The sequence below is a fragment of the Mobula birostris genome, chromosome 12 (genome assembly GCF_030028105.1).
Source record: "Mobula birostris isolate sMobBir1 chromosome 12, sMobBir1.hap1, whole genome shotgun sequence".
Taxonomy (NCBI): Eukaryota; Metazoa; Chordata; class Chondrichthyes; order Myliobatiformes; family Myliobatidae; genus Mobula; species Mobula birostris.
Window position 1 is genome coordinate 43,856,239 of NC_092381.1, and position 23,129 is coordinate 43,879,367.

At 39.4% G+C, this 23,129-nt stretch overlaps 1 protein-coding gene across 5 annotated transcripts in view; it reads right to left on the reverse strand.

The window, feature by feature from the left end:
* Positions 1-23,129, reverse strand: part of pik3r3b (phosphoinositide-3-kinase, regulatory subunit 3b (gamma)) — a 598,971-nt gene that overhangs the window by 13,542 nt on the left and 562,300 nt on the right. For all 5 annotated transcript variants that reach the window (XM_072273711.1, XM_072273710.1, XM_072273712.1 and 2 more), the window contains 3 exons: positions 6,246-6,357; positions 5,314-5,412; positions 1,257-1,437 (listed from right to left, as the gene is read on the reverse strand). In XM_072273711.1, coding sequence (XP_072129812.1) covers positions 1,257-1,437; positions 5,314-5,412; positions 6,246-6,357 — 392 coding nt within the window. The remainder of the gene's footprint in view (positions 1-1,256; positions 1,438-5,313; positions 5,413-6,245; positions 6,358-23,129) is intronic.

A 23,129-nucleotide genomic window follows, 5' to 3' on the forward strand; every position in this document is an offset into this window, starting at 1 on the left:
CCTTTGAATGAAGCATTTTTTTTTTCCTGAATCGCAGTGCTGAAAGACTTACTCTTTAAATGTGACCCTGTCACCTTGATCCACTATATTCCCTCCCAGAATATCCTTGCTTGGAACTGAGTCTAACAATATACATAGAAAATGGGCAGTGTCCCATTTAATATCAAGATGACTTCTCTGCACTTGTACACTTTATCATTTTGTGATGAGGCCAAAACATGATCTTTCTTTTTACTTGCTGTACTTACATGTTGACTCCACGGTTTGTGTCCTTAAACGTTCAGGCTACCAACTTCCTAGTCTCTCATCGTTTGAGAAAAATATGGAAAACTTCCTATGTCTCATTAAGTTCCATCTGGTATTTACTTTCACATTCACTTAACCTTCATGTCCCATCTCAGACACATGGGGCTTGTCAAGACATAACTGAGGGCTCAACTAGGAGAAGGAAAACTCTGATCTCAAACTACTGATGCCTTGCGGCTACACCCACTCATAAGGCTTAGGGAGTAAACCCCTGAAGAAAAATCCGGAGCTGAAGTTCCTATATCGCGTTCAATGTTGACTGGCAACTCCTGCAATGCCACTGGTGCCAAACTGTTCCGATCTCTGTTGTTACTTTGGATTCATCAGCTACATGGAGAGGAGGAACCTGCTAGATGGGCAATAGCTTGCTCTTCATATTGTATTGCCCTAGCTTGCTTATCATGTTGACAGCTGGGATGCAACATTCATAATCGACCCTGAATGGAGAGCCTCTCCCAAGTCCCTTTTTTTTTCCAGCCACTTCACATCCTCATTATTTCTACCTGGCTTTGTACTGTCATTATACCTGGCTACATTAACTTGAACCACCTAAGTTATTGATAGAAATTGTAGAGATTGCATAAATTAGCTGCTATGTCACAATGATTCAAAACTTGTTCTGAAAACAACTGATTTATGCCTATATTATTTCTCATCAGATCCTCAGGATGGTTTGTCACATTCGAGATAAAATATACATAGGCATGCAGCATATTAGCAAATATCTTTTGAAAATTCGAATACACTAAATCTCAGATTCCCCTTAATAATCAACGTATAAAAATTCAGAAAAATGATGATTCCATGAACAGCTGCTAACATTGTCAATTTTTTAAATTTCTAAATGCTCCAATACCATACTTTATTGATATATTCTAGTGTTAGATTAGCAAGGTACCGCATCAAGAGATTCTAATATTATACACAAGAAATATAAAGGCTTAACTGACCTGCTGGAACTTTGAGACTGGATACATTAACTTCACATCTAGCTTTGGGTTGTACTGGGCAAGGGACTCGTGTCTGTAATGGTTAATGAGTTCCACCACCGAGTTAAAAGTGAGCGGGTCAGAGAAGCCATATTTTCCATCTCGATGGTATATTTTGATTAGCTTGTTATTGCCTCCTTTCCTGTAAAAGACAAGATAGATAGATGATTATCTGAGAAACTATATACAGAAATATATCAATAGGTTGCAATTAAATTCATGAAAGGTTTTTGTGTCGTTCATTTAAAGAATACATTAAAATAAATCAATACCACAACCTAAACTGCACCTGAACAGCTTTGGTAGTAGAATACTAGACTATTCCACAAAGATTTGAGCTCAACTCCAGTCCTCTACTTCAAATTTGTTTACCAGTCATTTAGCAGGGATGCTCAGATCACAGGAGGTAGCCCCCAAAGAAAAGATAACTTGTAGCCCGTGTACTACACCTTGAATAATTGGTGCAATGTCAAGTATACTGATTATCTTAAGTTTAATATTTTTTTTTACATCATTTGGTTTGAAAAATCAATTATAACACTATCACAGAAAATTCTAAGCAATTATTAGTGGAAATTTACTCTTGACCCAGGTCAGGGGCATCCAGCTGATAGATTTAACTATATTTCAAAGTATATAAAAGTTAGGTTTTTTTATATAAACACAGAGTGGTGAGTGCATGGAATGGGCTGCTGGCGGTAGTGGTGGAGGCGGAAACGACAGGGTCTTTTAAGAGACTCCTGATAGGTACATGGAGCTTAGAAAAATAGAGGGCTATGGGTAAGCCTCGGTAGTTCTAAGGTAAGGACATGTTTGGCACAGTATTATGGGATGAAGGGCCTGTATTGTGCTGTAGGTTTTCTATGTTTCTATGCCATAAACTTCAATACCATGTAGACAGCACCACCAGCTCAATGTGACTTCATTGTGAATGTTGTCATCATACAAGGCCATCCATTGATACCAGGTTTGACACCATCATTACATGCACCTAAGCTCAAGTCAACAAAATAGATTTTACTTCAATTTGTGTGGATTCAAACTAGGGATTCAGTATAGTGAAGCAATTCATCTGAACACTTTAATCAAAGTAGAATTTTTAAAATGTAGACTATTAAGTGTAATTCCCTGAAACAACTAAAAAATCCAATTCAAAATAACAAGGTATTTGCTTTCTATTTACACTAAGCCTCTTCTATTCATGTCCATTTTCAAAATTAGATGCTCACTTTACAGTAAGCAATTTGGTCATGAAATGTAGGCTGTCAATGACAAAGCCTGCATTGAAAACCCATCTCCCACTTTGCCTTAACTAGGTGGCTTGCAGGGCCATTACCAAGGGCAGGTTAAGCAAGGTGCTTCCAAGCGTGGAGTTTCATAGGTAAGAATTAAGAAGTCATAGTGGCATAAACAATTCTGCTCTGTCTTCAGATAGGAAAAGCTCGCAGAGTTGAAGCAGAAAGAAGTTTGTATAGGCACTCTTCAGTTTCTGCTTAAAAAAGTAGAATTGGAGTAAAAATTGACACTCAGAAGGATGAGTGTATGTACACTCAAGACTGGCAATATTTTTAGAAACATTACATAAGTCAGTTAGAAGGCATATGAATAAAAGAAAACCCTTTGACGAACATTATTTGTGCAAGGATTCTTTGTAAGTTAAGATGATAAATTGGTGACAGAGTAAAAATCTTCACACTTGAGACTGAAAAGTGGTAAAAAAAAATATCAAAATTAGGGAGGCAGGTTTAGGTGTTCTCAGTGTATGTGTGGAAACAGACTTTCAGAAAGAAAATGTTGCTCATTAGCAGTGTATTGTCTGCCTGCATTATGGCCTGGCATGAGAACATCAATGACTTTGAAAAAATCCTATAAAACGTAGTGGATTCAGCACAGTATATCACGAGTAAAGCTCTCCCAACCATTGAGCACATTCTACATGAAACGTTGCTGTAGAAAAACAGTATCCATCATCAAAGTCCTCACCACCCAGGCCATGCTGTTTTCTTGTTGCTGCCATCAGGTAGAAGGTCTCAGGTTTCGCACAAACAGGTTCAAGAACAGTTACTACCCCTTAGCCAACAGGCTCATGAGCAAGAGAGGATAACTACACTCATTCTATTTCTGGTGTTTTCCATGACCGATGGTCTCACTTTAAGGACTATTTATCTTGTTATTTCACACTGTCATTATTTATTGCTATTTATTTATATATGCATTTGCACAGTTTGTTGTTCATTGATCCTGTTTAGTTACTGTTCTATAGATTTGCTACATATGTCTGCAAGAAAAAGAATCTCAGGGTTGCACGTGGTTACATGTATGTACTCTGATAATAAATTTTATGTTGAACTTTGTATGCAGTTAAAGAAATGGGAGAGACCACAAATTAAATCTTAAGGAGAGACAGCCCGAACTAATAGTACAAGAATGGGGGAAAAAGGATGCAATTGACTCTACAGTTTCAATTTGATGGTTAAGACGGGAGTTAGAAATGAATGGAAGTCAGATATGACTAATGTCATGACACACTGAATGAAATTATTTCCACGAACAAGGTCACAGACATGACACATTGGCCGCTTTCCTTTCCAAGGATGCCTCCTAATCTGCTGAGTGTTTCCATATTTTCTGTTTGTGTCAGATTTCCAGCATCTGCTGTTCTTCCACTAATGTTTCACATTTAATCCATTTGATAATAAACATTGGATTGTATGCAGTCAAAACAACCAAAGAATCAATGTCACATGATGGCCAATAAGTTTGATTGAAACTGGCCCACCATCAACTTATTTGTCAGGAAACCAGAGTATAACCAAATATATTTTCTGAAAACGTCCATGGGTGGGGGGAGGGGTGAAGAAATGAGGTTAGGGTTAATATAGCATTCAAATTGCTGACATAAATAAAATTCAAGAATACTACACAAATTAATGAACTAATTGTAAAGTAAATATCTGCAAGTGCTGGAAATCCAAAGTATTCTTAGAGGATCATATGAGAATGAAAAAGCCCAAGTGCCTTTGTACAAGGTTTTGCTGACACAACAGCAGAAGTGTAGAAGTTCAGTGTTGACAGACAAGGATATCCTCACTCTGTACAATATGATGTGCAGTTGCTCAATTGCTTCCTGGATGAGGGGATCCCTAAAGAGAATAGCAGAAGTGATCTCATTTATTGCATTGAAATGTTAAGGGTCGATTCTAAGAGGATGCTTTCTTTGCTTGGATTTATTGTACCAGAATAAAGGTTCAGTCATTTTGGTCTGAGATGATGGGAATTATGTTTATCTACATCCATCATTCCATCTCCAAAGATGATGGATGCTAAGTAATGAAGCTGATCTCCTCTCGGACTGTACTCTATAAGCAAGAATACGGAGAATGATGAAGATTCATTAATGAAATTGTTTGATACAAGGATTAGGTGGAAAAAGACATGGGAGATAAAGGATCACTCAACAACTTATTGAATGGCAACCTAGGCTGAAAGGTCACAAAGCTGACTGCTATGGATTCTTTTAGCACCGGAATCTGGCATTGTCAATCAATACCAATCTGGATTCTTGACTTCAATGGTTGGATTGCAGTTTTTATCATTTCAACCTCCCTTGCTCTTACCTAAAACAGCAATTCTAGTCTCTTCTGGGAGATACAGTAGAGACAGCAGGACAAATTTTTGGTGCAAATTAATGGCAAGTTAAACTAAATCTCTCTTGTCTGTCCTTGACCCATATCCCTCCATGCCCTGCTATCCAAATAACTAAAATGTCCCTTAGAAAACACATTATATGTCCTTGGAGGTTTTTGTACAGTTGTAACATAAAGACGTGTCCATGTGCGGTTCAAAACGTGTGCTACATGTTGTATGGCTGACAGGTGACAGGCAAAAAGCATGGTACCTGTTTAAAATTCAACAACTGCATCCTGATCCTCACTAGAACCCTGCTTGCTTAATGAAAGATGTGAAATACATTACAATTTTTCAGAAAACACTTCATATTTTCCGAATTACTATATACCTGAGGGTCAGAGTATAATCTCCCTGCATCTTGGTAGAAGCATCCCGCACTAGGAATGTACCATCTGGCATGTCACGTAGCTTGTCGTTCACTTCTTCCCTGTGAACAAAAGAAGTGGAAGGATTAGAAGGCTCTAAAGCAAGTGATTTATCTATACAAAACGGTCCCTATCAAAAAATCAACATATTACCACCACAGCAAGACTAGTATTCTTCAGTCATGATCAAATGGCAAAGCAGACTCGATGGGTCAGATTGCCGAACTGTGTCTGATAGTCAATTCTCAATACCTGCGCTTGCAAATCTTAATTACTTATTTATTGAGATGCAGTGTGGAGTAAGTCCTCCTTGCCCTTTGAGACACACTGCCCACCATTACTCCAATTTAACCCTAGCCTAATCATGGGACAATTTACAATGACCAATTAACCTACCAACCGATACACATTTGGGCTGTGGGAGGAAATGGGTCACCCAGAAGAAACTCACGTGGTCACGGGGAGAACATACAAACTCCTTACAGATAATGGTGGGATTTGAACCTGGGTCGTTGATACTGTAAAGCTTTGTACTAAATACTTCATTACCACGCCTCCCCAAATTATATGCTTTAATTCTATTAGCATTTAATGGTGATACCTCTTCATCTTTTTGTATTGTGTATCTTTTTTAATGCAGAAAAATCCTGATTTGTCATTGGTTTTCTTGTTCGAGCCTTCATGGACATGTTTAATATTCAAGACGCTGCTTGCTAGAAAACATTTTTTTATAAGCTATGTTGATCTGACTTTGAAATGCTTCTGTTGAAATAGAAGTAGTAACAACTGAATTATGTTGAGGCCCATGGTTATCAAGGATCAAGGCAATGGTTTTTTTTATATATATAAGTAGCAAACAGTGCAGATGAAGATTAGAGGCACATAAAATACCCACCTAGATATGTCTCCCCAGTACCATTCAGCATCTTGTAGAGATATGCTTCCACTGTCTTTGATTCCATTGGCAGATAATGACATCATAGGTTTAGGTGGCTTTGGAGGAAGAGCTGCAAGCAATAGAAAACAAAATTAATGCAGAAACACCAGAGGATCCTCTGTATTTGCTTTGCATCACAAATACATGGCTGAATGGAGTGCACAGTAATCAGCCAAAGATATGGTTTAGGTGTTGACTTGATCTTCAGCATCTTTGGTTAAGGCTGAGTTTCTCTGGATTGTTGTAGTCACAGCTTCACATCTAAGCATCTGTAACTTTGCAACTGTCCTGATGAAGAGTCTCAGCTCGAAATGCTGACTGTTAATTCCACTCCATAGATGCTACCTGACATGCTGACTTCCTCTAGTATTATGTGCATGTTACTCTGGGAATTTGCAAAACCTGTACTGGAAGCTGATTGGCCTAATTCTGCTCCTACATCTTAAGGTCTTATAGTTTATTCTACTACTGTTCATGAATTTCTCATGCCACACTCTACAAACTACATTAAAAACTTCCAAAAAAATCTTACTTGGCCAAACAAATAATTGATGCACACTTCAAATGAATGATGACTAAGATAGCAGGTACTGGGAGATATAACATAAGCTCTGTCTGCCACTGTGCAAAGGACTTAGACAATATTCTCCAATAAACCTTCTGTGAAAAAAATATGACTTAATGAGAATAATTAGTACTGGATTGACAAACAGAAGTTGTTGTAAAATCTGCTCCTGGCTAAAAGTGATGAGGAATTCCCTTGTAGAGCTCATTACATTTATTTTTTCTACAAGGAAAAGACAATCTAAATGGAACATACTATTACACTGGTTGAACACACAGAACACTAGAGGAACTCAGCAGGTCAGGCAGCATTTATGGAGGGAAATGGATAGCTGACATTTCAGGCCAAGATCCTGCATCAGGAAATGAAAAATTGAGGACATGAGTTCAGTGGGGCAGGAGCCGGTAGAAACAAAGGCAATTAGGTTGTGGATCTGGAGCACATCAATCAATACGAATCAAGAACATATCAACCTCCCGTTTAAATATAGTTGGCCCTCCCTATCCACAAGGGATACCAAAAAATGCAGATGCTCAAGTCCCTTATTTAACCTGTCTCAGTGCGGGTGGACTTTAGGACCCGGGGTAGCTCCTGACCTTAATTAACCTGTCTCAGTACGGGTGGACTTTAGGACCCAGGGCAGCACAGGACCTGCCACCCGCAGTGTTTCTGTTCCGTTGACTTATAATACCTAATACAATGTAAATGCTATGTAAATAGTTGTTATACTGTATTGTTTAGGGAATAATGACAAGAAAAAAAGTCTGTACATGTTCAGTACAGACACAACCATCGTAGCTCTTCTGGGAACGCTGATACTGCCTTGACATCAGCTGATGTCGATTCTCCCGGTGATCTTTAAGTTCTTGAGGCTGTAGCACTTTACAGAGACAGCCAGCCATCCCTGGCACTAACACTTCCACGAATTTCAGCTTCTTTCTACTTTATTGTGCGAATGCTCGATTCATTCTTAGCGACCTTACGGCCCGCTTCGGAATGTGACATGCCACTTTTCAAAAGATCTAATATTTCTAATTTCTGAGCGAGAGAGAGCACTTTACGCTTCCTCTTAGCCTTTGAGGAATTGCTTTGACTATGTAATTGCTTCTTAGGAGCCATTTTTTCACAGAAACAAAGTAGTGAACGAATAAGACGCAAGGCGAACAATGCTCGAACAAGTGCTAGAGAGAGAACTTCCAGGTTTTCCCGATTCACAGTTGGTTGAATTCGTGCATGTGGAATTCACGGATAAGGAGGGCCGACTGTATACCTAAAGACTTGGCTTCCACAGCCGTCTGTGGCAATGAATTCCATACAGTCAAGTCAAGTCACTTTTTATTGTCATTTCAACCATAACTGCTGGTACAGTACACAGTAAAAACGAGACAACATTTTTCAGGACCATGGTGCTACATGAAACAATACAAAAACAACACTGAACTACATAAACACAACACAAAAACTACACTAGACTACAGACCTACCCAGGAATGCATAAAGTGCACAAAACAGTGCAGGCATTACAATAAATAATAAACAAGACAATAGGCACAGTAGAGGACAGAAGGTTGGTGCCAGTCCAGGCTCTGGGTATTGAGGAGTCTGATGGCTTGGGGGAAGAAACTGTTTCATAGTCTGGTTGTGAAAGCCTGAATGCTTCAGTGCCTTATGCCAGATGGCAGAAGGGAGAAGAGTTTGTATGAGGGGTGTGTGGGGTCCTTCATAATGCTGTTTGCTTTATGGATGCAGCGTGTGGTGTAAATGTCTGTAATGGCGGGAAGAGAGACCCCCATAATCTTCTCAGCTGACCTCACTATCCGCTGTAGAGTCTTGCGATCCAAGATGGTGCAATTTCCGAACCAGGCAGTGATGCAGCTGCTCAGGATGCTCTCAATACAACCTCTGTAGAATGTGGTGAGGATGAGGGGTGGGAGATGGACTTTTCTCAGCCTTCGCAGAAAGTAGAGACACTGCTGGGCTTTCTTTGCTGGAGCTGGTGTTGAGGGACTGGGTGAGATTCTCCGCCAGGTGAACACCAAGAAATTTGGTGCTGTTAACGATCTCTACGGAGGAGTTGTCAATGTTCAGCGGAGAGTGGTCGCTCTGTGTCCTCCTGAAGTCAACAACCATCTCTTTTGTTTTGTTCACATTCAGATACAGGTTGTTGGCTCTGCACCAGTCCGTTAGCTACTGCACCTCCTCTCTGTATGCTGACTCATCGTTCTTGCTGCTGAGACCCACCTTGGTCGTGTCATCGGCGAACTTGATGATGTGGTTCGAGCTGTGTGTTGCAGCACAGTCGTAGGTCAGCAGAGTGAACAGCAGTGGACTGAGCATACAGCCCTGGGGGGCCTCTGTGCTCAGTGTGATGGTGTTGGAGATGCTGCTTCCAATCCGGACTGACTGAGGTCTTCCAGTCAGGAAGTCTAGGATCCAGTTGCAGAGGGAGGTGTTCAGGCCCAGTAGGCTCAGCTTTCCAATCAGTTTCTGAGGAATGATAGTGTTGAATGCTGAAGTGAAGTCTATGAACAGCATTCAAACGTAAGTGTCTTTTTTGTCCAGGTGGAGGGTGATGGCAATGGGGTCTTCTGTTGAACGGTTGGGACGGTACGTGAACTGCAAGGGGTCCAGTGAGGGGGGCAGCAGGGTCTTGATGTGCCTCATGACGAGCCTCTCGAAACACTTCATGATGATGGATGTGAGTGCGATGGGATGGTAGTCGTTGAGGCAGGACACTGAAGACTTCTTCGGCATGGGGACGATGGCGGCCTTGAAGCACGTAGGAACGACGGCGCTGCTCAGGGAGATGTTGAAGATGTCAGTGAGAATCTCAGCTAGCTGGTCTGCACACTCTCTAAGCACCCTGCCAGGAATATTGTCTGGTCCATCAGCCTTCTGTGGGTTGACCCTGCACAGGGTTCTCCTCACATCGGCCACGGTAAGACACAGCACCTGGTCATTTGGAGGAGGGGTGGTCTTCCTCGCCGCCACTTCATTTTCCGCCTCAAAACGAGCGTAGAAGTTGTTCAACGCATCTGGGAGGGAGGCACCACCAGCACAGGCAGGTGGTGTTGTCTTGTAGTTGGCGATGTCCTGAATGCCCTTCCACATGCACCGCGTGTCACCGCTGCCCTGAAAGTGACTGTGGGTTCGCTGGGCCTGTGCACGCTTTGCCTCTCTGATGGCCCGGGACAGTTTGGCCTTCTCTGTTGTTAGGGCTGCCTTGTCGCCTGCTCTGAAGGCGGAGTCACTGGTCCTCAGCAGCGCACGCACCTCCGCGATCATCCATGGCTTCTGTTGCCAGAGGGTCACCACCATCTGGCTAAAGAACTACCATCTCGTCTATGTTCTAAATGGATGTCCCTCTACTTGAGGCTGTGCCCTCTGCTAGACTTCCCCACCATAGGAAACATCCTTTCCATATCCATTCTATCTGGGCCTTTCAAAACTCTATAGGTTTCAATGAGATGCATACGCCACCAATTCTTCTGAACTCCAGTGAGTATAGGCCCGGAGCCCTTAAACACTCATCGTTCCCGGAATCATTCTTGTTAACTTCCTCTGGATCCTTTTCAGTGCCAGTACATCTTTGATAAGGAGCCTAAAACTGCTCAGAATACTACAAGTGTGGCCTTATAAAGCCTCAGTCTCCCAGCAAATTGAAATCCCCCATGACAATAACAACATTCTCCTTTTTATATGCCTTCGTCATATCCCATTGTAATTTGTATCCCACTTTCTGGCAAATGTTCCGAGGTTTGTATATAACTGCTACCAGGGTCTTTTTTACCCTTTTAGTTTCTTTACCAACAAGGGTTCTATATCTTTTGATCCTGTCACCTTTTTCTAAGGTTTTGATTTCACTTTTATGAACAGAGTCAGACACCCCAGCCTCTCTGCCGGGTGTGGCCCGACCTATCCTTTTGATATAATGTGCATTCTTGGATGTTAAGCTCCCAACTATGATTTTCTTTCAGCCATGACTCAGTGATGCCTACAATGCCCTACCTGCCAATCTCTAACTGTTACTAGTTCATTTATCTTGTTCCATATACTGGATGCAATTAAATACAACCCCTTTGGACCTGTATTTATCACCCTTTTCAATCTTGCCCCCATGTTACACTTTAACTCATCCCACAGACTGTGATTCTGCCCAATCATCTGCCTGTCCTTCCTTACAGACTCACTACAAACTGCACCTACTTGTATACTGTTCCATCTTCAGCCGTATCATTCCAGTTCCCATCCCCTTGCCAAATTAGTTTAAATGCTCCCCAGCAGCTCAAACAAACCTGCCCACAAGGATATTGGTTTGCCTTGGATTCAGGTGTAATCCATCCTTTTTGTACAGGTCATATGTTCTGCAGAAGAGATCCTAATGATCCAGAAATCTGAAACACTGCCTCATGCACCAACTCCTCAGCTACGTATTCATCTGCCAAGTCCTCCTATTCCTTCCCTCACTGACACATGGAACAGGCAACAATCCAGAGGTTACAACCCTTCAGATTCTACTTTCCAGTTTTCTACCCAACTCCCTATAACTCTCTTCAGGATGTTCTCCCTTTTCCTACCCATATTTTTTTTTTTGCGTACCATACTCTGCCAGAGCCTTGGCAACCACTTTTCAAGTGGTTGTTTTGGAGGAAAGATTCTGTGAGTGGTCCCCCACGTCCTTCTCACAGCACAGTTCTTTATCCCCCCAAGTTGCGAGCTCGACACTCAACCTGGGACAGATGGAAAACGTGCCCGGGAGCGGCCCGAATGGATTTGAACTCGGGAACCTTTGCTCCGGAGTCCGGCGCTGATGTCACTGCGCCACCAGTTGGCCATACTATTGGTACCAATTCTTCCAGCTGCTCACTCTCCCTCCTTAGGATGCTGCTGACCCAATCTGTGACATCCCTGACCCTGGCACCTGGGAGGCAATATACCATCCGCGCGTCTACGTTACAGCCTCCAAATCTTCTGTCTGCTCCTCTATGGAATCCCCTACCACTCGGGCACTCCTCTTCTCCCTCCCCTTCCCTTCTGAGCCACAGAGCCAGACTCAGTGCCAGAGACCCAGTCACTACAGCATGCCCCCATAGGTCATTCTCCAACCCAACAGTATCTAAAGCAGTTTTATTATTATTATTGAGGGGCATGGCTGCAGGGGTACTCTGCACCGGCTGCCTATTCCCTTTCCATCTCCTGACAGTCACCCAGGTACCTGCCTCCTGCATCTTAGGGGTGACTACCTCTCTGGAGCTCCTATCCATCATTTTCTCATTCTTCCCTATCAGCCAAAGGTCATCCAGCTGGAGTTTCAGCTAGATGCACTTCAGGCATATGTAGTTATTAGGGAAACTGGAGGTCTCCCAGAGTTCCCACATCTTACACAAAGAACATAACACTAACTTTGGATCCACTCTCAATGCGATAGCCATGTACTAGGCAAAGAAAGAAGAAAAATAAAATTTAACTAGAAACTTACTTAAGAGTCTCTGCCTGCTCTTGCCCAAGCCTGTTGAGCCAAAGCCTAACCACTCTAACACTGTCTACACTGGCCATTTATACTTATTATATCAATAATTTGATATTACCTGAGCTACAAGGAAAAGCAAAATAAGTTGAGAGGAGGTAGTAACTAAATTTAATATAATTTAAGATGATAAATTGGAATCCAATGGTTTCCACACCAGAGTCTTAAAAAACATAATTATTAATGCGCCAGTCTATGGTTTCAGGAATTGTCTCTGTGCATTGAAAAATTCATAAACGTGCTCTATTATTTAATGACAAGTTAAAATACTAAATTGTAAAGCTATTTGGTCTTTGATGCTGGAATCTGTCAGGGGCAAATTCTGAATAAAGTGCAATGAAATAAATGCCATTGGTTTTCAGGCAGCAACACGAGACGAGGGAAAGCCTTTGAATGTCATTTGCAACATAAAAGTACAAGCTGAACTGCAGGCTATTTATTGAGTTTAAAAAAAAGTATTGGCTTGGAGTTATGAAATAGAGTACATGTATTCAGACAGGCAGGACATAACAGGCACTGTCCTTCAGCATCATTTATTTAGCCTTTGCTTTCTGTTATACTTATAAATTAGGAATAATGAATTCTCGATCTAAATTTGTTGATTAAGTTGGATGGCATAGTAAATGGCAAGAAATTTATAAATAGCAGACTAAAGACTTTTAGTGGACTATGAAATTACTAAAGCATGAGGGAGAAGCAGATAAAAATGTATTAAAATAGCTAATGGAATCTCTGGCTGGAATACAAAGGTTACACATATTGCTATAGATGAACAGTCTCATCTGCAGGACTGTACTCAAAACTGAGCACCCACTGAAAAAAGATGTATTAATCTTGGAAAGGGCATAACACAAACTCACTTGAATGAAACCAGAGTCAGAAGGATTAAATTGCAAGAGCAGACTGCATTCACAAGGTTTGCATTTCCTTCAGCACAGAAGATTAAAGTGTCAATTAACTGAAGTATTAAAGATGACTAAATGATTTGACATAGGGAAAGAATAATTTATCAGAGGAAGACCAAGACAAAGAACAGAGCCCGATCAGTTGCTATGATTAGATGCACTTCACACAAAAGATCAAAGCCCAAACTGCCAACCCCTACTGACACACGCCTTAGTCAAATGAAAATGAAAGAAATGGACAGTAGAAATATACAATTAAGATAAAGTCTAATTATTATGTAACAAAATGGCAAAGATAACTCCAGGAATAACTGGCCTTCTTTTTGGGTTATAAAAAGTTTTCAATTGATTTGGATCATGGTCTTGATTGCAAATTTACCAAGATTACATACCAAACACAGAAATGATCCACATTTGACTCCTTCCAATTTATTATTCATAATTTTCCACATGCTAGCTTTTTGAAAGAAAATCATTCAAGGTCCTTACCTTATCTCTGCAAATCAAGCTATTAAATATAATTGGTTTGAAATAACTGGATATTTAAGAATACTGTAATTTCCATCCAATGATGAACCAACTATATAACAGCAATACGAACACATTTATAACCTGCAAAAGCTTAAAAATAAAGTTTTTAAATATAGTCAATTGCATGAAATTCAAGAAGCCAGTTTAAGCATGAAATATAAAGCGTTCACTTTCAAACTAATATGCCAAATTGTCTTATTTTCAATAACCGTTGAAAAAGATCTTTTCAATTAAACTGTTAAATAACTTTTAATTTCTCTTTCATAACGCACAGTAGAGCTTAGTTCACACTTGACAGGGAAGATACAACAGAATATTTAGCAAATAAAATACTGGTCCAAACCTCTTGGCTTCAGAGAATTGAAAATCACAAGGTCCAAAGGTCAAATTTTGCCCTTTGGTTTTCCAAACTCACTTTGTTTTACATGGATTTTGTAAGAAATCCAAACCTTTCTAACAAATCTCAAAGTCTAAGTTTTCCCTCACTGTGGGACTTCCTATCATAAAATGGATGAAGAATTAAGAAAAGCAACTTAAAATCCATCAGCCAAGAACTCCTTTCCACATACATCTTTTCCTGGTTATTCAACTATCAGACAGTTCCCTCAGGGTTCCACAACATAAATTTCATTGAACAAGCTATCCAACAATTGACCAAACTCATCTGATCAACAAGCTACAGATTTCAAGGCACTAACACCAAACAAGGTCATTCAATTTTGTAAAGTATTGAAACTACATGGTGGGCTATTAACTCTAGCAAAACAAAAAAAGACCACTTCATTGGAAATTTTTCAGGTTAGAGGTTGATAGTGGCTGAGAAATTTCTAGTTTCATCCCAAAAATCAAAGTTTAAACTCTAGTCCACACTAATAGAATAGCTAAAAAATAATTTTAAATTAGTGCAAGGGTAATCACCTTCTATTTTTAGAAGGCACCTAGGATGCTTTGTCCAGAAATATAGATGATTGGTTTAGAGCAAGGTTTCCCAACCTTTTTTATACCATGGACCAAATACCATTAAGGGGCCCAAGGACCCCTCATTAGGAACCCTTAGCTTAGAGACATATTTATGGAGATTTAATCTGTTGAATCTAACAATAGCCACAATACTTGGAAAAACACTTCCATTAATCTGAAGACAAAGAGAAAGAGCACTCACTTTCATCTGGTTCTTGCATGATATTCCATTCTTCCCCTTTTCCCATTTAACTCTGCCCATTATACTCCTCTTTGAAATTAACCTCTGGATGAGGCTTCAGCCAATGCACCATATCTGCTTTTCCTGATAAAGGCATTGTGTGAACACAAGACTATCCCTAAAATGGACAGGCATTCAGCAGTAGTCATTGGACAGAGATTACTTATGGACAACCTGCCTGAATTTTTCCTCCTTGGCTGAGTGTCCCTGTTTGGTTGTAGGCCATTTACCACTGGCCCACCTTAGATTCCATACTATTGGCTGGCCATTGTAATTGGCCTTCCTTTCTCAGTAATAAAAATCAGTGCCTATTGGAACTATTGTTTCTTGCATTTTGATTTGGAACAGAAAAGAATGAAAGAGTTAGTTATGCCACATGGATACAGGCCCATCCTCATGCTCATCCCAAGCTCATCCTGGCCTAGCAAGGAGCTTCCCTGAGCTAATGCCATTTGCCTGATAGTCTTTTAAACTGTTCTTATCCATGGTATCTTTTAAAGTAGGTAATTGTACCCATCCCTAACACATCTCTTTGGCAGCTCAATGCACATACCCACCAGCTTTTGTGTGAAAGAGAGGCCTCTAGGTTCTCCTTCAAATCTTTCCCCTCACACATTAATTTAATGCCCCCCCCCCAGTTTTAGAATCCCTATCCGTGTAAAAGACTGACCAATATCTGTGCCCCTTATGAATAAGGTCACCCACTCAGCCTCCTTTGTTTCAAGGAAAACAAGTCCTAGCCTATGAAGTCTCTCCTATAAAAAAGTATTCAACCCTTAGGAAGTTTTCATGTTTTATTGTTTTACAACATTGAATCACAGTGAACTTAATTTAGCTTTTTTGACACTGATCAACAGAAAGACTCTTTCGTGTCAAAGTGAAAACAGAGAGATCTAAATTAATTACAAGTACAAAACACAAATTAATTGATTGCAAAAGTAACACACCAAATCATCATTGGTGCAGCCAACTGGTTTTAGAAGTCACATAATTAGTTAAATAGAGATCTGTTTTTGGAGACTTGTGTGAAGTCAAGGTGTTTCAATTAATTGCAGTAAAAATACACCTGTATCTGGAAGGCCCAACTGCTGGTGAGTCAGTATCCTGGCAAAAACTACACCATGAAGACAAAAAAACACTCCAAGCAACTCCATGAAAAGACTATTAAAAAGCACAAGTCAGGAGATAAATATAAGACAACTTCAAATTCACTGAATATCCCTTGGGAGTACAGTTAGATCAATCAAGAAATGGAAAAAATATGGCATAGGTGTAAATCTGCTGAGAGCAGACCATCCTCAAAAACTGAGTGACCATGCAAGAAGGGGACTAGTGAGGGAGGCCACCAAGAGACCTATAGCAACTCTGAAAGAGTTACAAGCTTCAGTGGGAGAGACTGTGCATACAACTGTTGCCTGGGTGCTTCACAGGTCATATCTTTATCAGAGAGTGGTAAAGAGAAAGCCACTGTTGCAAAAAACACTCATATGAAATCTCAGCTGGAGTTTGCCAGAAGGAATGTGGGAGACTCTGGAAGTAGGTTCTATGGTCTGATGAAACCAAAATGAGCTTTTTCGCCAACAGACTAAATGTTGTTTGGCATAAGCCACACACTGCACATAATCAAAAACATACCAGCCCTGCCACGAAGTATGGTGATGGCTGCAACATGCTGTGGGGATGCTTCACTGCGGCAGGTTCTGGAAGAACTGCGATTTGGGAGAAGCTTTGTTTTCCAGCAAGATAATGACCCCAAGCATAAAGCCAAAGCTACGAAGAAATGACTTAAAAACAACGAAGTTAATGTCCTGGAGGAGCCAAGTCAGAGTCCAGACTTCAATCCAATTGAGAATTTGTGGCTGGATTTGAAAAGGGCTGTTCACTCACGATCCCCATGCATTTTGATAGAGCTTGAGCAGTTTTGTAAAGAATAATGGGGAAAAATTGCAGTGTCCAGATGTGCAAAGCTAATAGAGACCTATCCACACAAACTCAAGGCTGTAATTGCTGCCAAGGGGCATCTACTGAATACTGACGTGAAGGGGACAAATACTTATGCAATCAATTATTTTGTATTTTATATTTGTAATTAATTTAGATCACTTTATAGAGATCTGTTTTCATTTTAGCAAGTAAAAATATTTTAGCTAGTCATAAGTAGCTAGCCATCTGGACACAAGTTGGGGTCTGATCAGCCCCGGCTGGATCACCTGGAGGAGGTTGTATGATGTTGAAAGACCCGAAACACCCGATGATTCCAGGAACATCACTGAAGATGTGTCCAGAAGCATCAATAGATGTATGTACACAGATCACTTTATAGAGATCTGTTTTCACTTTAACAAGTAAAAATATTTTTCTGTTGATCAATGTCAAAAAAAAATTAAATCACTGCGATTCAATGTTGTAAAACAAGAAAACATGCAAACTTCCGAGGGGGTGAATACTTTTTATAGGCACAGTAACTCAAGCCTTGTGAATATTAAGGATACCCGTCAGGATCTGTCCTGGGACCAGCACACAAGTGTCATCACAATGAAGGCACAACACTTTCTTAGAAGTTAGCACAGATTCAGCATATCACCAAAAACTCTGACAAACTTCTATAGATACACAGTAGAGCATATCCTAACTGGCTGCATCATGGCCTGGTATGGAAACACCAAAGCCAAGGAACAGAAGAAGATCACAGGGAGTGGTGGATACAGCACCATCCATCACAGGCAAGGCCCACCTCACCGCTGAGTACATTAACATGGAAGACTGCCATAAGAAGGTAGCATCGATCATAAAAGACCTCCATCCTCCAAGCTATGCCCTCTTCTTGCTATAAACATCAGGCAGGAGGTACAGACAGCTTTAGGTGCCACATCATCAAGCTCAAGAGCTATCATCTGGCTCCTGAACAGGCATGAATAAATTTGGTGCCATCTGCTAATCTCGCCCCCATACCCAATAACACAAGTGTTAAAGTCTGTAAATAAAGTTTTGTTCTATTCCTTTACAGCAGATTTTGCACAAACAAGAATGAAATATTTCACAAAACCCAAATTTGTTCTGGTGTATTATGGGTACTCAAATAAGTTGCATAGAAAATTTGAATTTTTTGTACGATGTGGCAACAATCTCAGACTCAATTAAGGGTAAGTAAACAAAATAATGCTGAAGGATTCCTCTAAAGATATTTAGATACATGACTGTTTTTTTAAAAATTTGCTTAAAAAAGCACATTTGGCAATATGAAAAGGTTAACGTTTCAGTGTCAGATCCCAATAAATTTTGTTCACTTTACAACGTATGGATATACAACTTTTTACTGAAACATGATGCCTGCATATTTCACATACTCGTGAGGATACTTCAAGCCTAACTTTCTCATTATGTATTTCACTAAAATGTAATTATATTTCTACTCCTTAAGAAAACTTTGCAACATTTTGACAGATATCAAAAAGAAATGAAGAACATCCAAGTCCGAGTTCAATAATATAATCTATGTATTACTTGTGAACCCCGGTATTCGATGATTATAGGATCCTATGCTCTAGCCAATAATCAAACCAAAAGGCTTAATAGCCACAAAATAGCAATTCAAACATTTCAAGGCAACATCATGTCACAGTAGTATTACGATCATAGAAAGAAGAACACCAAATCCAAAGCATCATCTTATGCTATTATCAGTTACCTAATAACTGTAAGACTATACAGAAGTATAAAATCAAATTTTATAGATTGGGACTAACTGGTGTTAAGTGTTTTGTTGCAAAATTAAAACAGGACTTTCCAATGCACTTCATCTCTTTGCATGGAAATGCTTTGTACATTCCTTTGCATTTGAAAGGAGAATAAAGCAGCACAAAGACATTTTGGGCAAAGATACTCAAAATCAGCATGGTAAACAAAGCAGGTATAAACATACTTTGTGCTGCTATGGTGGTGCCTATATCAAAAAAAGAACAAAATTACCTTTGCATTTAGTAATTTTACAGACAGCAAAGCTTGGAAGTCAAGGTGGAAACTGAAATTTTAAAATATTTTTAAAACTGAAATTTCAGAACTTGTCCCCAAGGAAACTATATTATACAGCAAATAAAAATGTTTTTTTTTTAAAAAGGGCTGAATTTTTTCAACAGCATTTAAAATCTCAGTTGTCCCTCATTTATGTTTTTATAGCAAGAATGACTCGAGAAACAGAATTGGAGTTATCATTAGATCATTTATTCTACGTTGATTAGATCTGCAAAGACTGCAACATTGCCCTCTGTGGAAGAGCAGGGTATTACTGACAGCAACACATGGATAGATACTTCAGATTGGGCATGTGGAGATGCAGGAGTTTGCTGTCAATTTCACCCTTGCAGCCATGAATTTCAGGTAGTAATCTTGGCACCTTAATTGCTTACAGCTTGAAATGTGCCTTCCTTGTTCCAGTCACTTCAATCATGGGACAAATTGTTCCAATTCACAGGGAAACCCCTGAACAGCTACATTTTAATAACTCTGTGTTTAACTCCAATGTCACCAAGTCTCATTTACTTCACTTACATCTGCAGCCATCAAAAACAACTTCATAATAAAAGCCCTAATTTCAATCCCAATGCATCACTTAAGGTGTAAATCTTTTCCAAGGTCCTGAACAGTTCACTAATGTCGGTATCTCTATTACTTCTCTCACAATGCTGGAAGCCAGGCAATTTTCTACACTTCTCACTGTCCTATCACTGAGTTGTTCCCACAACCTATGGACTCACTTTCAAGGACTCTTCACCTCATGCTCTTGATATTCATTTATTATTATTTTTCTTCTCTTTTGTATTTGTGCAGTTTATTGTCTTTTGCACATTGGTTGTTTGTTTGCCCTGTTGGGGCAGTCTTTCATTGATTCTATTATGGTTCTTTGATTTACTGAGTATGCCCTCAAGAAAATGAATCTGAGTGTTGTATATGGTGACATACATAATTTGATCATAAATTTACTTTGGAGTTGACTCTGGGTATTCCAATCTAGGTTGAGACCTCAGACATTACAGCAGATCCACGCCTACAACATTTATTGGTGTGCCATTCAACAACCATGCAGAGAGCTTTTTCTAGACCACTGCAATTTCTAGACAGGCTATTTGCTAGTACCAAATCTGCTCCAACTCTAGATACAAAATATATGATCACTAAAACCTGAGATCATTAAATGCGTTTGTTAGATCCACACTTCGTGCTTCCAGGTATCATAAGATATACAAGATATAAGCTGTATTCTAACTCAGCAACCACACAATTTCAATATAAATTTAATCCAATTCTCACAATGCAGGTTAGAATAAGGTAGAGCTGAATTAGTGTATATAGTTGTAATCTATTCTGTCATATCACTGAAGGGAGGCAGCCATGTTGAAAAGTAGTGTTTTTTTAAATTCTGCATTATCATTTCAAAGAAAAGGAGCACTTGCTATGAAAAAAGATAAATAAGAATGTTATACACAATTACATAAACAAGACTGACAGCAAATTTAATTAACTGGTAAAAAAGGTTCAAACATCACGGATTTTATTGGAGTACTACCCAACAAATAAATCAGTACACAAATATAAAAAAGCAAATCAATGCTTAAACTTCAACAGAAATTAATATGCAGCTATGCAATTGTAATGTTCATGCTTAAATTTTTAATCCTTGCTCTCTAATAATGTGCCTTTCAATTAGCTTTCTACTTAAAACTACAATTCAGAAATACGTCTTTGTTGCCTTATTATGGATGGCAAACACTTCTGATAGAAGGCTGGCATGTATTACTATGTTCAGGATATCTACTTCACGCATTGTCAGTTCCTTTATTTGTGTCGGATTCACTCCACTGCACAGTATCATGCCAGCTAATAAGGCTGGATTCAGCAACTGCTGAATTTTAAGGCCTGTATCAGAACCACCTGGTAGTTCTAACCTTCTGAATGAAAGCAGTGTTACTCAATCTTGGTACTGTATAAAAGTCGTATGTTTCTAAAGTTGTGATGAATAATAAGCACTCAGCAAATACTGGGGAACATATGTTCCAACACATACCCCAATATCTCTCAGAAAGACAAGACCAGGTCTTCATTCCATGAAAAGTTAACATTGGAACCAGATCACTTCATATAATAACATTTCACTTCACTCCAGCAGGGTTTAGTCAGCGTTTTTTATTCTTCAGTTAATTTCAACTATTTTCCTTCAAATGACAAATTTTGTTAATCTGCAGCTGTGCATCCAAAAAATATTCAGGCAATTCCAAACCAGTATTTAAAAAACAGTTAAGACCAATTGCACACAGATGGTACTGTATGCCATCTCCATCCTTTCCCCCACAACTATTACTGCCAATGGGGGTAAACATTTCATTAATGCTACTACCCCAACACATTCAAAGGGTTATTTGCATCAATATGGCTTTGCTCACCAGAAAAACTAATCTAATTTTTGCCTTAAGTACAGAAAGTGTTATCATATAAAAACAAAAGGCAACCGCATATTTATCAGTATTGTCACTTTGTGCAAATATTCTTTAGGGATTTATTCCAAACTATCTCCAAAGCCTCAAATTTCCAGGAGGTTTAGATGATTCTCATTTTATTCATTATGTAATCAGCTCATAGTTTCTTTGGGACTGCTCTACAGATGGGACAAGTATTGCTTGGGCACTGCACAGCTATGATTAAACAAAAGGTAATATAGTACCATCTGAATAATTTCTACCTTCACCCACAATTTTTCTATGTGCCAAGCTGTATTTGCAAGTACAGAATAAGCCTTTCAAATCCAAAACATTACTTATACAATACCGTCTATCACCTCTTTCACAATAACACTGGAATTTTAATTTAGGTTATTTTCCCAAAATGGCACAATAAATTGGAATGGATTTATGGTTTTATTTTGAGAATGTTAATGAAGAACTGCTTCTCTATCATATGCTTCCTACTATAGTTACTGTATCATGATCATTCAACCTGTTTTAAAGGGGAAAGTCTCTCAATAGTGAAAAGTACAAAGTCAAATTGGCTTTAAGATGCAAAATATTAACATTGCACACTGATGGTTACAAGCCATGGGACTTCATTGTCTATAAATCAAATATGAACCAAATTCAATCTGTCCCAACTCCCACCTCCATCCATAGATTATACATTGCTTCACTGGTTGATTTGATGCAAATCACTTCAATTTTTCGAAACCCCTGCATCCCTCTTCAGTAACCGGTCAGATCGGATCCCAAAACCCATAGATGTTCTGAGATAAGTTTACAAAGCTCGAATTGTGTTTTTGAGAGTTAGGAAATATTGGGAAAACAATGCTCTTTTCTGTGTCTGAATTGTCAATGGATAAATGGATCAACGGTTATGAAAGAATTATGCAGCATGGGAACAGGCCATTTGGCCCACAACATCTTTGTTGACTAGTGGGCATCCAGTCATATTATTCCGATCTTGCAGCACTTCACTCAGTCTTCTATGCATAGACAATCTAATTGCTCATTGAGAATATTCCAGTTCTGCCCTTGTTCTCATGCATCTTAAATGTTTACCAACAGAAGTAGGCAATTCAGCCCATCAGTCTATACAACTCCCAGGAAAACAATCACACACCTTTCTCCCATTCCCTCATTCCTTCATTCCTTATTTCCTTGTGCCCTTGTCACATAGTGTCACACATGCTTTTAATTCACTTTGTCATTAACCACACTGAAGTCATTTACAGTAGCCAATGAATCTATGGGTCCATTTTTGGGATGTGGGAATGAACTAAAGTCACAGAGAGAATGTCCAAGTTCTACAAATACAGCACCCAAAGGAGGCTGCAACCCAAGTCCCTTGTGCTGTGAGACAGTAGCATTAAGCAGCACCCAAATTTCCATAGTCTGATACCATTCCTCTTCCTAATACTGACAGCTCAGTTAGGAAATTATGGGTATTTTCCAAATTCTCTTCAACAAAATGGTTTTCAATCACGTAATTACTATCAGCCTCAGTATGAAGTACAGGTACAAATAATATTGTGATTAGCAATCAGCAATTCAAAACCTCCAGAAGAAATGATTTCTATATTAAAAAGGGTAACTACTCCTAAAGGCAACTT